Source organism: Artemia franciscana, chromosome 10 (genome assembly GCF_032884065.1).
Source record: "Artemia franciscana chromosome 10, ASM3288406v1, whole genome shotgun sequence".
Taxonomy (NCBI): domain Eukaryota; kingdom Metazoa; phylum Arthropoda; class Branchiopoda; order Anostraca; family Artemiidae; genus Artemia; species Artemia franciscana.
Genome location: NC_088872.1, coordinates 17,106,332 through 17,119,740, shown reverse-complemented (window position 1 = coordinate 17,119,740; position 13,409 = coordinate 17,106,332). Strand labels below are relative to the sequence as shown.

Genomic DNA, 13,409 nt, shown 5'->3' with positions numbered 1-13,409 from the left:
CTTTTTTTGGCTAAATGGCTTTCTCTTAGTTTTGATCAGACGATTTTGAGAAACAAGGGGTGGAGAAGGAGGCCTTGTTGCCCTCCAATTTTTCGGTCACTTAAAATGGCAACTAGAACTTTTAATTTTTAATGAACGTTTTTATTAGTAAGAAATACACGTAGCTTAAGAATTAACTTACATAACAAACTTTCATAACCTTATATTTTTATTATGTATACGAGGGGGTTTTTACCCTCGTTAATACCTCGCTCTTTACACTAAATCGTAAGTTTTGTCCCAATTCTTTAAGAATGACCCCTGAATCAGAAAGGCCGTAGAATAAATAGTTGAAATTACTAAAAATACTTTAGCATAAAGAGCAAGGTATTTATCTCCTCCTAAATACCTCGCTCTTTATACTAAAGTATTTTTAGAACCCCTCATATGCGTAATTATCTCTGTTCGTTTTAGGTTTCAATGCTACTTCTTCCTTTCATTTGAAAAAACGTTTTCATGTTTATTTTTCATTGTTTTCTTATAGTAGTGCTAGAGAACCCTGCGCCCTTTTCATTGAATTTTTCTTCCCTCATGACCGATTCCTCCAAGGAAAGATCCTCCAACATAGCCCCCTCTCCTCAGCCCCACCCCCAAACAAAACAAAATCCCCCTGAAAACGTCTGTAAACTTCCCAATAACCATTACTATATGTAAACACTGGTCAAAGTTTGTAACTTGCAGCCCCTCCCCCAGGGATTGTGGGGGAGTAAGTCATCCCCAAAGACATAGTTATTATGGTTTTCGACTATGCTGAACAAAATGGCTATCTCAAAATTTTGATCCGTTGACTTTGGGAAAAAAATGAGCGTGGGAGGGGGCCTAGATGCCCTCCAATTTTTTTGGTCACTTAAAAAGGGCACTAGAACTTTTCATTTCCGTTAGAATGAGCCCTCTTGCGACATTCTAGGACCACTTGGTCGATACAATGACCCCTGGGGAAAAGAAAAAAAAAAAAACAAAAAAAAAAAAAAAACAAACAAATAAACACGCACCCGTGATTTGTCTTCTGGCAAAAAATACAAAATTCCACATTTTTGTAGATAGGAGCTTGAAACTTCTATAGTAGGGTTCTCTGATACGCTGAATCTGATGGTGTCATTTTCGTTAAGATCCTACGACTTTTAGGGGGTGTTTCTCCCTATTTTCTTAAATAAGGCAAATTTTCTCAGGCTCGTAACTTTTGATGGGTAAGATTAAACTTGATTAAACTTATATATTTAAAATCAGCATTAAAATGCGATTCTTTTGATGTAGCTATTGATATCAAAATTCAATTTTTTAGAGTTTTGGTTACTATTGAGCCGGGTCGCTCCTTACTACAGTTCGTTACCACGAACTGTTTGATGTTATAACTAATTCTGAACTTCTTTCTGGTTCGGATTTACGAGTTTGCATTTTACTAAGTAATTTGTTGTTCTAAATGCTTTTGATCATACAAATACAGGAGAGAGAATAATGAGGACTTTTTTCCCAAGACAGTGAACGAACAAAACCTATTCGAATATTTCGGCCCTATATCTAAGGGCCGTCTCCAGCAAACAAAATAATAAACAATAACACACATACATTAAAAGTTCTTGATTAAAAATTTATTTTTTAAAATAGCCTAGGCATTATTACTTCTTAACGAAAAGTTCAGCCAAGACTGTGTGATAAAAGCTAACATTTTACGAGCTAAAAAGGTTCATTCATTTCACTAGCTGTATTCATTAAAAATTGGAATAATTTCTTATTGCGATGTTTGCCTTCTCTGCAGCTAATCTTGTAGTTGTTTTGGGATTGGGCTTGTTTTGGGATTGGGCTTGTTTTTATTGGTTCCTATTTTTGTTTTATTTTTAATTAGATTATTTTCTATAATTAATTTGATCATCTTTTAGATCATTTAGCTTTTGATCATCTAGAATATACGTTTTTCTTAATTGTCCCTGTATCAAACCCCTTGTTCTCTCATTGCTCATTCGGGTAATATTCTCACATATTTAATTCCTCTGTAGATTCAAGCGTATTCTATATACATAGATAAATAAACACCAAACCGGAATGTCATTGGCTTTTTTTATCACTCGTTTGAAGAATCAGTTCGGCTTTAAAATCAAGGTATTGATTACAGTTTAGATTATAGAATTTCCAAAGCTTTATAAGATGACTCATCCGTTGCATGCTACTGCTTCTATCGATTTACGATAGAAAAGAGAAGGGCCCCTCCCTTATTTCTCTCATAGGTTTGACCTTCTCCGGGGATCTTGGCATGCCTTGCAGTAAGATCTTTTTAGATCTCTCTGAATTGCGGTTTAAATGGAAAAAATTTGAGCCAGGCAAGGGAACAAAGTTAATGTTTTCTGGGGAAAAGAATAAAGAAAAGCCAGCTTGATTATAATATGGGATTGGATACACTTTTTTTTAGGTTAGGTTCATTTTATTATTTTAGTCATAATTGGTATCACGTATGCGCTGCAAAAATCTGAAGTAAACTTTTAGAAGGCTTTGCACCATACTTTGGTTTTTCCCATTCCTAAATAAGTGTATACAATTGCATTACAAATAGTTTCAGTTGTGAATAGTTAATTTTAAAGGGAATCAGTCATGAAGAGCTTTTATTTTTATTTTGGAGGCTTTACATTGCACCAAAGGGATCCCAAGAGGGATTAATTGACTATTTTCGTGTAATTAAGGAAGCAATGTTAGTTTACCCCCCCAAATTGAAATATGTTGCCTGAAAGTGTATTATCTTAAGGTATTTGACTTGTTTGTGACACTACTAAGCCTCCAAGTTTGGTCCAAATTTCATATGGTGATTGGGAAAATTTATGCATAAATTCACCCTTTCTGCTCTTTCTTTAGCCGTCTTTTTTGCGTCCCTTTCACCCACCCCAGGGTAGGAACATGAACTGTTTGATTAGATTGCAAGGCCCAAATGTTTACTTTTTGAAATTGTTATGTAATTATTTCCTACCATATTTATTTTTCCAAAAAAAAATCGGAACCTTTTATGGAAGAAAATGTATTCTAGAGAAAAGTGATGTAACAATGTGTGCTTGAAGCTATATAGCTTGTGCTATTTCGCGAAATTCCCCATTATTAGAGAAATCTAGCTCATCAAGTTAAATCTGCCTATATTCATCAATTTTACAGGGTGGGAGTATTCAAATTTGTTTCAAGCGTGAAAGCATTTTTTTCTTAATTTGTGTTTTTCGTGAAATAAAATGACTTTTCCAATCATGGAGACATCTTTGTCCAGAACTCACAGTCAGAATTTTCACTGATGACGCTCCTTTTTTTGTCAAATTTTTTCAAAAATTAGGGTATGCCAACAACTTCTTATAGGTAAAATTAAAATTAATGAATTTAACAGATTTAGAATCACCATGAAAAGTTGATTCTTTTGATTTTTATACTATTGTCATTGGTTTTTTTTAAGCTACAGCTATTATTAGTCTCAGCTATTATGAGTCACATATTAGTTACAGTTCGTTAACGTGTGTTGATTGATGATTATTAACTTAATGAAGTTTTTTGACAATACGATTTGAGTTAATTCACAAAAACTCTACATATCATTGAGCAATTTTATAACCGACTGTTGTAGCTTAGCCGGTTTAGGTGCTTATTGGTTTGGCAAATTGCAAGAATATTAACAGAATTCTACGTACGTATTGGTTTTGAGATTTTTTTTTTCTCAGGCTATTGGCAATGCGTGTTAAACCGTGTGATTTCAGCTATACCGGAGTTTTCGAAGCATAATTTTAGTCCAATTAGGATTGCACTCTAATTCCCGCACACTTAAATTCTCGAATCTCAGACAAAAAAATAAAACAAAAAAAAACCTTGTCTGTAAGCAGAAGAAGATAACCGAAAAATCAGAGCAGGATGAATAGAAACAATCTGAAGGGAGTTTGTATTTTATGTGATGCAATTTAGGCAATAAAAGCGATACTTTTGGAATAAACATTTGGAAGGGATAAATATGGCAAAATGGGGTAGTTTATCAAACAGTTCGTGGTAACGAACTGTAGTAAGGAGCGACCCGGCTCAATAGTAACCAAAACTCTAAAAAATGGAAGTTTGATATCGATAGCTACATCAAAAGAATCGCATTTTAATGCTGATTTTAAATATATAAGTTTCATTAAGTTTAGTCTTACCCATCAAAAGTTACGAGCCTGAGAAAATTTACCTTATTTAGGAAAATAAGGGGAAACACCCCCTAAAAGTCGTAGGATCTTAACGAAAATGACACCATCAGATTCAGCGTATCAGAGAACCTTACTGTAGAAGTTTCAAGCTCCTATCTACAAAAATGTGGAATTTTGTATTTTTTGCCAGAAGACAAATCACGGATGCGTGTTTATTTGTTTGTTTTTTTGTTTTTTCGCAGGGGTCATCGTATCGACCAAGTGGTCCTAGAATGTCGCAAGAGGGCTCATTATAACGGAAATGAAAAGTTCTAGTGCCCTATTTAAGTGACCAAAAAAATTGGAGGGCATCTAGGCCCCCTCTCACGCTCATTTTTTTCCCAAAGTCAACGGATCAAAATTCTGAGATAGCCATTTTGTTCAGCATAGTCAAAAACCATAATAACTATGTCTTTGGGAATGACTTACTCCCCCACAATCCCTGGGGGAGGGGCTGCAAGTTACAAACTTTGACCAGTGTTTACATATAATAATGGTTATTGGGAAGTGTAAAGACGTTTTCAGGGGGATTTTATTTTGTTTGGGGGTGGGGCTGAGGAGAGGGGGCTATGTTGGAGGATCTTCCCTTGGAGGAATCTGTCATGGGGGAAGAAAAATTCAATGAAAAGGGCGCAGGATTTTCTAGCATTACTATAAGAAAACAATGAAAAATAAACATGAAAACGTTTTTTCAAATGAAAGGAAGAAGTAGCATTGAAACTTAAAACGAACAGAGATTATTACGCATATGAGGGGTTCTAAAAATACTTTAGCATAAAGAGCGAGGTATTTAGGAGGAGATAAATACCTTGCTCTTTATGCAAAAGTATTTTTAGTAATTTCAACTATTTATTCTACGGCCTTTCTGATTCAGGGGTCATTCTTAAAGAATTGGGACAAAACTTACGATTTAGTGTAAAGAGCGAGGTATTAACGAGGGTACAAACCCCCTCGTATACATAATAAAAACATAAGGTTATGAAAGTTTGTTACGTAAGTTAATTCTTAAGTTACGTATATTTTTTACTAATAAAAACGTTCGTTAAAAATTAAAAGTTCTAGTTGCCTTTTTAAGTAACCGAAAAATTGGAGGGCAACTAGGCCTCCTTCTCCACCCCTTATTTCTCAAAATCGTCTGATCAAAACTAAGAGAAATCCATTTTGCCAAAAAAAGAATTAATATACAAATTTCATTTTAATAATTTATGTGCGGAGAGCCAAAACCAAACATGCATTAATTCAAAAACGTTCAGAAATTAAATAAAAAAAACTAATTTTTTTTAGCTGAAAGTAAGGAGCGACATTAAAACTTAAAACGAACAGAAATTACTCCGTATATGAAATGGGTTGTCCCCTCCGCAATCCCTCGCTCTTTACGCTAAAGTTTGACTCTTTGCCACAATTCTACTTTTTAAAAAAATTAAAAGCTTTAGCGTAAAGAGCGAGGTATTTAGGAGGAGATAAATACCTTGCTCTTTATGCAAAAGTATTTTTAGTAATTTCAACTATTTATTCTACGGCCTTTCTGATTCAGGGGTCATTCTTAAAGAATTGGGACAAAACTTACGATTTAGTGTAAAGAGCGGGGTATTAACGAGGGTACAAACCCCCTCGTATACATAATAAAAACATAAGGTTATGAAAGTTTGTTACGTAAGTTAATTCTTAAGTTACGTATATTTTTTACTAATAAAAACGTTCGTTAAAAATTAAAAGTTCTAGTTGCCTTTTTAAGTAACCGAAAAATTGGAGGGCAACTAGGCCTCCTTCTCCACCCCTTATTTCTCAAAATCGTCTGATCAAAACTAAGAGAAAGCCATTTAGCCAAAAAAAGAATTAATATACAAATTTCATTTTAATAATTTATGTGCGGAGAGCCAAAACCAAACATGCATTAATTCAAAAACGTTCAGAAATTAAATAAAAAAAACTAATTTTTTTTAGCTGAAAGTAGGAGCGACATTAAAACTTAAAACGAACAGAAATTACTCCGTATATGAAATGGGTTGTCCCCTCCGCAATCCCTCGCTCTTTACGCTAAAGTTTGACTCTTTGCCACAATTCTACTTTTTAAAAAAATTAAAAGCTTTAGCGTAAAGAGCGAGGGATTGCGGAGGGGACAACCCATTTCATATACGGAGTAATTTCTGTTCGTTTTAAGTTTTAATGTCGCTCCTTACTTTCAGCTAAAAAAATTATTTTTTTTATTTAATCTTTCACTAAAAGATACTCTTATCGGTAAGTCAGCAAGCAATAATTTGAAGCGTCTAATAATTTTAATAATAAACAAATTGATGCATAGTTTAGAGTTTTTGCTACTCCATGATACATAAACGTATTTCCAAAGTTGTTAACAAGATGCTAGGGTTAGTCTATATTTTGCTCATCCAATCCTAGATTTTTACCCAGTTTACTGCCAAATAATGGCTGTGTTTTCCTTTTGCTACAACAATCAGTAAAGTTACACTTTCTAGAGTTCTATGATGATATATTTTTTCGTTTATTCTCTGCTGATTTTTAACACACGTTCTTTATTTTTGAAATTGGCGGGCGTGTAAAAACGTATAAAAATTAAATTGAAAATGGAAGATTTTTCTCATTACAAATTGAATCCCTGAATTTTTGTTAAACCTTTAAAACGTATATGATTGTGTAAGTTTCCAATTAGCCCATTTAAAGAAATAGTTTTCTTTTTCGTGTCCTTGGCACTTCAACTTTTTGTCAACCAGGAGGCACTATACGCAAAATCTATCATCAGTAGCTCTATCTGAAATATAAGTTCGTTAAACAAACTTAGTTCAGTAAATAGACAATGTTCATTTATTGGTTTATTTTCTTTGTTTTTCTTTTCTTTTCGTTGCTCCATTTTTCCTGTTTGCGTAGTGGTTTTTAAGAATTTACTCGTATAATTACTACTGTGAAAAATTGTATGGAAAATAAACCTGAAGTGGTTCATGGAAAAATAAAAGGCGCTTATGGAATATAAACGCGTAACTGTTTTTATAAATTAGTGACAATCCTTCGTAATTCATCTTTAGATTTTTAGCTTTTACCTTAATTCCTATTTACTTTGATCTAAATGATTGTAAGGATTCTATAGAAATAGGAGCACTATAGTTCCAAAAAAATTATTTTTCTTTTTCTTTGTAGACAGATTCGAATGCAAGTTTCCTTCGAGCCGCCCGTGCCGGAAACTTGGATAAGGTCCTAGAGTTTTTGAAAAATGGAACGGACATCAACACCTGCAATGCCGTAAGTCTCTTCTTTTCTTGTGCTTTTTGAACATTTTTGACAAAGTTACTTTTTTACGTTATGATTTGGTTGAAAGAGTTAAACAAAGGATGAAACCTGAGTAGAAGATTTGGAATCCTAGTGTAAATTTCGAAGTTTCTTAGCTGTAATTAAGTCCAGAGTTCTAATTCTCTTTCTGGAACAGAAAATGGAAATAAATATCCATCAGAATTTTGAAAAAAGACAGATGGAAAAGGCAGAAGAGGAAAAAAAGAAAACAAACCAAATACTGTTCTAGATGTATCAAAATAAACAGGCCTGACATGTTTTAGATAGTGACAGGTGCTCAATGGTAGAAACACTTCTCTAGAGCAGTGGTTCCCAAAGTTGGACTGGCTCCGACCCATCTAACAAAATTTCCAATCTTGGGACCCACTTTTTTCTGTCTCAGAGAAAACAGCTAGTAAATATAAGAGTCCACCAATATGCAACGCCTATCTCAACAACTTATTGTTGTGCGTTATATGTGGCAGATCGACGTGCAAGAATATATCTTGCTCTGCAAGCAAAAAAGTCGTGGAACTGCTGAGGTAATGTTCAGTACAATTGATTCCCATATAAAAGACAAAGCTTTACAGTGGAATAATTGTGTCTATATATGCACTGACGGTCCGCAGGCTATGTGTGCGTAAAATAGCAGTGTGGTTACGAGAGTTCTTGAACGAAGTCGGTGTGCTTTGTGGACACACTTTAGCCTTAATAGAATAAATATATTCGCAAATTTGATGGCAGGCCGTTAAGCCTCTACAAAACAAAAATCTTAATTTGCATTTCTTCTAAATTTGCACAAGGAGAAAATGTCACTAAACCCTCGCCTATGGGTCCACAAAACTTTTGGACCCATAGGCGTGGTGTCAAAGCACTGGTATCAAAGCATTTCCCGATGATTTCAAAACAGTACTGGACACAGCTGTGAAAATTATAAATTATATTAAAACAAAACCCTTACAAGCCCGCCTATTCCAAAAATCTGTGTAGAAATGGGTAGGCGCAATACACCCCTTCTTCTGCATACAGAAGTTTGCTGGTTATCCAGGGAAAGCACTGACACGATTAGTGGAATTGCGATTCTTTGGCGGATATTTTTTTTTCAAATTAAACGAACTCAATTTGTATTTGCAAGGTTAAAATGGATCAAACATTTTTGCTGTTCCTGATAAAATTCGAGCGTCCATGAACAAGCTTATGCTGTGGAACTTTTGGCCTTAAATTGATTTCTTAGCCTCCCCCTGCACAAAAAGACCCATTTACCTCTCCCAATAGTGGGTGAACGAAGAATGAAAGGTCAAAATAACTAGGCCTATATTTATGGAAATTTATGAATAATGTAGGAACTGCATATATATTCAGGGATAGATGTGGCACTGCACGGCAGCACTTCTCTGACCCTGGGAAGCTATATACATTGCTTATTGTTCTATGTCGTCTGACTGTTTCAAATTTTCTCCCAGTTGTATTTTGTTTATTTTTGGCCATAAATGGCTGAGAATGGAACTTACTGTAACGCTTTATTACAAAAGAAGGGCACGAGAAGTTTGAATTTCCATTGGAATTGTCACTTTTCTGATCTTCTGTAACCATTGGCTCGATATGATCACCCCTGATGGAAAAAAGGGAAAAAGAATTTTGCCTCTTTCTCGGGAAAAATGTGAAATTTTTTCCTTGATAAACAGCTGAAAACATAATTCAGTAAATTAAGAAGGAATTGCACTGAAAACGCAAATGCATATTGTATCCACTGAAACAACCTGAAATGGTGTCTTTGTTGTCGGCAAGAATGATGTCGCTGGAATATTTAACTACAGAAATTAACATTATTGTTTGGAATACGGTTTGTGATGATATAGCTAATGGTAAAAGCTTATTTCAAGAAATATGTGCCAATGGTTTAGAATGAACAACGGTTCCTGACTTTACAATTGTTGCAAATAAAAAAGAGCAAAAGTTTTTCAAAGTGAATCACGTGAGGCGAAGATTATGATGCTATGTAATTGAAAAGAAATTAATATAATAAGACTTTCGGCTCAGATGGAGTTATGAAAAATGTTAACGTCAGCAATGATGCTCCATTGTCTGTTCTTGAAGCGCGGAAGAGACTACTAGATTAAATCAAAATTGAGTAGTAAGGGTATTCCAGACTGGGTGTCTAATACTATTCCTCTATATATTCAGCTTGCAAGAGAAGGTGTTGGAAAAGTGAAGTACAAGTACAACGAGCCAATACCAGAGCTAGTTGATTATCGATTCTAGTATTTCACTTGTTTGTTTTCAAATAAAGAGGCATTTTTTGCTATTTTTAGATGAACTTGATTATTGAGGTTAGCGGCACTAGTATGTGCCTAATGAAGAAAACTGATTATAATTTTCTTTGGTTGTAGTATCCTATTTTTTTTGTATGAGGTTTCCCCCCTTTTTGTTTTCTATGAGTTTGTTTTTGTTATGCTGTATCTTTTTATTTTCTGTTTCGTTTATGATGCATTTAATGGTGATCGAAAGTTATTTTCTTTTTGTTTTTCGTTTTTTTTTTGTTATCTGGTCTAGTACGTTTTTAGTCCACTTGAAGCAACTACGTATGATGCAGAACATGGGACTGCAAAGAAACATCAGTTAGATCTCTATATATATTAAATAAAAAAAACTAGTTTTTTTAACTGAAAGTAAGGAGCGACATTAAAACTTAAAACGAACAGAAATTACTCCGTATACGAAATGGGTTGTCCCCTCCGCAGTCCCACGCTCCTCTTTACGCTAAAGTTTGACTCTTTGCCACAATTCTACTTTTTAAAACAACTAAAAACTTTAGCGTAAAGAGCGTGGGACTGCGGAGGGGACAACCCATTTCATATACGGAGTAATTTCTGTTCGTTTTAAGTTTTAATGTCGCTCCTTACTTTCAGTTAAAAAAACTAGTTTTTTTTTATCTAATTTCTGAACGTTTTTGAATTAATGCATGTTTGATTTTGGCTCTCCGCACATAAATTATTGAAATGAAATTAGTATATTAATTTTTTTTTTGGCTAAATGGCTTTTTCTTAGTTTTGATCAGACGATTTTGAGAAATAAGGGGTGGGGAAGGAGGCCTAGCTGCCCTCCAATTTTTCGGTTACTTAAAAAGGCTACTAGAACTTTTAATATTCAACGAACGTTTTTATTAGTAAAAAATATACGTAACTTAAGAATTAACTTACGTAACAAACTTTTATATTCTTATATTTTTATTATGTGTACGAGGGGGTTTGTACCCTCGTAAATACCTCGCTCTTTACACTAAATCGTAAGTTTTGTTCCAATTCTTTAAGAATGACCCCTGAATCAAATAGGCCGTAGAATAAATAGTTGAAATCACTAAAAATATTTTAGCATAAAGAGCGAGGTATTTATCTCCTCCTAAATACCTCGCTCTTTATGCTAAAGTATTTTTAGAACCCTTCATATGCGTAATAATCTCTGTTTGTTTTAAATTTCAATGCTATTCCTTACTTTCATTTGAAAAAACGTTTTCATGTTTATTTTTTCATTGTTTTTTTTTATAGTAATGCTAGAAAATCCTGCGCCCTTTTCATTGAATTTTTTCCCCCATGGCATATTTCTCCAAGGAAAGATCCTCCCACATAGCCCCCTCCCTCAACCCTACCCCTAAAACCAAAAAAATCCCCCTAAAAACGTCTGTACACTTCCCAATAACCATTATTATATGTAAACACTGGTTGAAGTTTGTAACTTGCAACCCCTCCCCCAGGGACTGTGGGGGAGTAAGTCATCCCCAAAAACATAGTTATTAAGAGTTTTGACTATGCCAAACAAAATGGCTATCTCAAAATTTTGATCCGTTGACTTTGGGAAAAAAATGAGCGTGGGAGGGGGCCTAGATGCCCTCCAATTTTTTGGTCACTTAAAAAGGGCACTAGAACTTTTCATTTCCGTTAGAATGAGCCCTCTTGCGACATTCTAGGACCACTTGGTCGATACGATGACCCCTGGAAAAAAAAAAAAAACAAATAAACACGCACCCGTGATTTGTCTTCTGGCAAAAAATGCAAAATTCCACATTTTTGTAGATAGGAGCTTGAAACTTCTACAGTAGGGTTCTCTGATACGCTGAATCTGATGGTGTCATTTTTACTAAGATCCTACGACTTTTAGGGGGTGTTTCCCCCTATTTTCCTAAATAAGGCAAATTTTCTCAGGCTCGTAACTTTTGATGGCTAAGACTAAACTTGATGAAACTTATATATTTAAAATCAGCATTAAAATGCGATTCTTTTGATATAGCTATTTATATCAAAATTCAATTTTTTAGAGTTTTGGTTACTATTGAGCCGGATCGCTCCTTACTACAGTTCGTTACCACGAACTGTTTGACAGTTAAATATTATAGCCCAGTCAGGTCTAGGAGCATTTTTGTCATGCATTATTCATCTATAAGTATAATTCTAAATTAGTTCCTAAGTGTTACCTAAATTTACTTACTTCTGGTGATGAAATAAACAATTATCCTACACGGTATGCAAATAAAGTGAGGAAACCTCAAGTCGTTAGCACTAGATAAGTATTTTCAATTGATCATATTGGGCAAATTGTTGGGAATAGTTTGCCCAAATTTTTGAAAAAGTCGGCAAATGTGTGTGATTCCCGTAGAGACCTTAAAACTGTTGTCTCCAGTTGCACGGTTTTGAAGATAAGTTAAATTGAATTTCTTTCGCTCTCAAGTTCCTACAAAAAAATCATCTAATGGAAATAAACTGTCTAATTTTTGTTGGGGGCTTGTGTTGTTGTTTGGAAGGGTTGTTACGACCAGGAGTTGGGCAAACGTAGATTTGTAATTTTTTCTTTTTCCTTTTTTTTTTAAATTGTATTCTTACGTTTAAGTGATTACTCCAAACAGGTGAAAGCTTACGAAGTGTTTATTTTTTTAATGTATTGCTTTTTTTTAGTGTTTTCTTTATGATTTTTTTTGTGTATTTTCTTGAAAAAAAAAACCGTTGTCAAATAAAAAAAAAAACAAAAAAACAAACAAACAAAAATTTCTAAGATCTGTCGAAATTGAAGGTTCTATTGTCATCTAAATCACTTCGTTTTTGGGGCTGTGTTCCCCATTTTACTCGAATTAAGCAAATTTTCCCGTGCTCATTACTTTCGATAGGTACGCAATACATTCATGTTTTTGGGATCATTATATATTTAAAATCAGCATGAAAATGCGATTCTTTTGATGTAGCTATTGTTATTAAAATTCCGTTTTTTAGAGTTTCGGTTACTATTGAGCCGGGTCGCTCCTTACTATAGTTCGTTACCACGAACTGTTTGGTAAAAAAATTAAAGGCTTAACGTTTAAGGTAACAAAACCTGAAAAACATTTAAGATTTTGATGCGTATATTCTTGTCAAACTTCCTATTTTAATTGTTTCTTCAGGTGAGGGTTCAATCCCAGAAGAATTCTTTTTCCACCTTTCCTCTCCTATATTTAGGTACTATATTTAGGTACAACTGTGTTTAATGAGGTACCCTGCATTAATTTAATTGGTTCTCTATTTCCAGGCATTGTAAACTCAGTGAAATTATATTTCTGATATCACAATAAAAAATAAGTGTTTTAGGATTTTGAAGCACACATTCTAATCAAATATCCTATTTTGATTGTTTCTGAGAGTGAATGGTCAACCCCGGAAGGGTTCTCTTGTCACCTCCCCCCTTCTATGTTCAGATACATTAGATATGTTCAACGATGTGGCCCGCCAAGGCTATATCAAGGGGGAGTTAGGGGGTTTGAATCCCCGAAATGTTTGTTCGACTCGTAAAAACGTAATAAAGCGAATTTAATTTTGTATGCATCTTTACCCCCCCCCCCTAAAAAAATAAATAAAATATGAATACGACTATGTGTCCCGTATTGATTTTATTGATAAT

At 34.3% G+C, this 13,409-nt stretch overlaps 1 protein-coding gene across 6 annotated transcripts in view; it reads left to right on the top strand.

Annotated features, from left to right (window-relative positions):
* The window catches only part of LOC136031850 (ankyrin-2-like), a 350,415-nt gene that overhangs the window by 47,881 nt on the left and 289,125 nt on the right, over window positions 1-13,409 (top strand). For all 6 annotated transcript variants that reach the window (XM_065711711.1, XM_065711710.1, XM_065711709.1 and 3 more), the window contains one exon: window positions 7,362-7,463. In XM_065711711.1, the coding sequence (XP_065567783.1) occupies window positions 7,362-7,463 (102 nt within the window). The remainder of the gene's footprint in view (window positions 1-7,361; window positions 7,464-13,409) is intronic.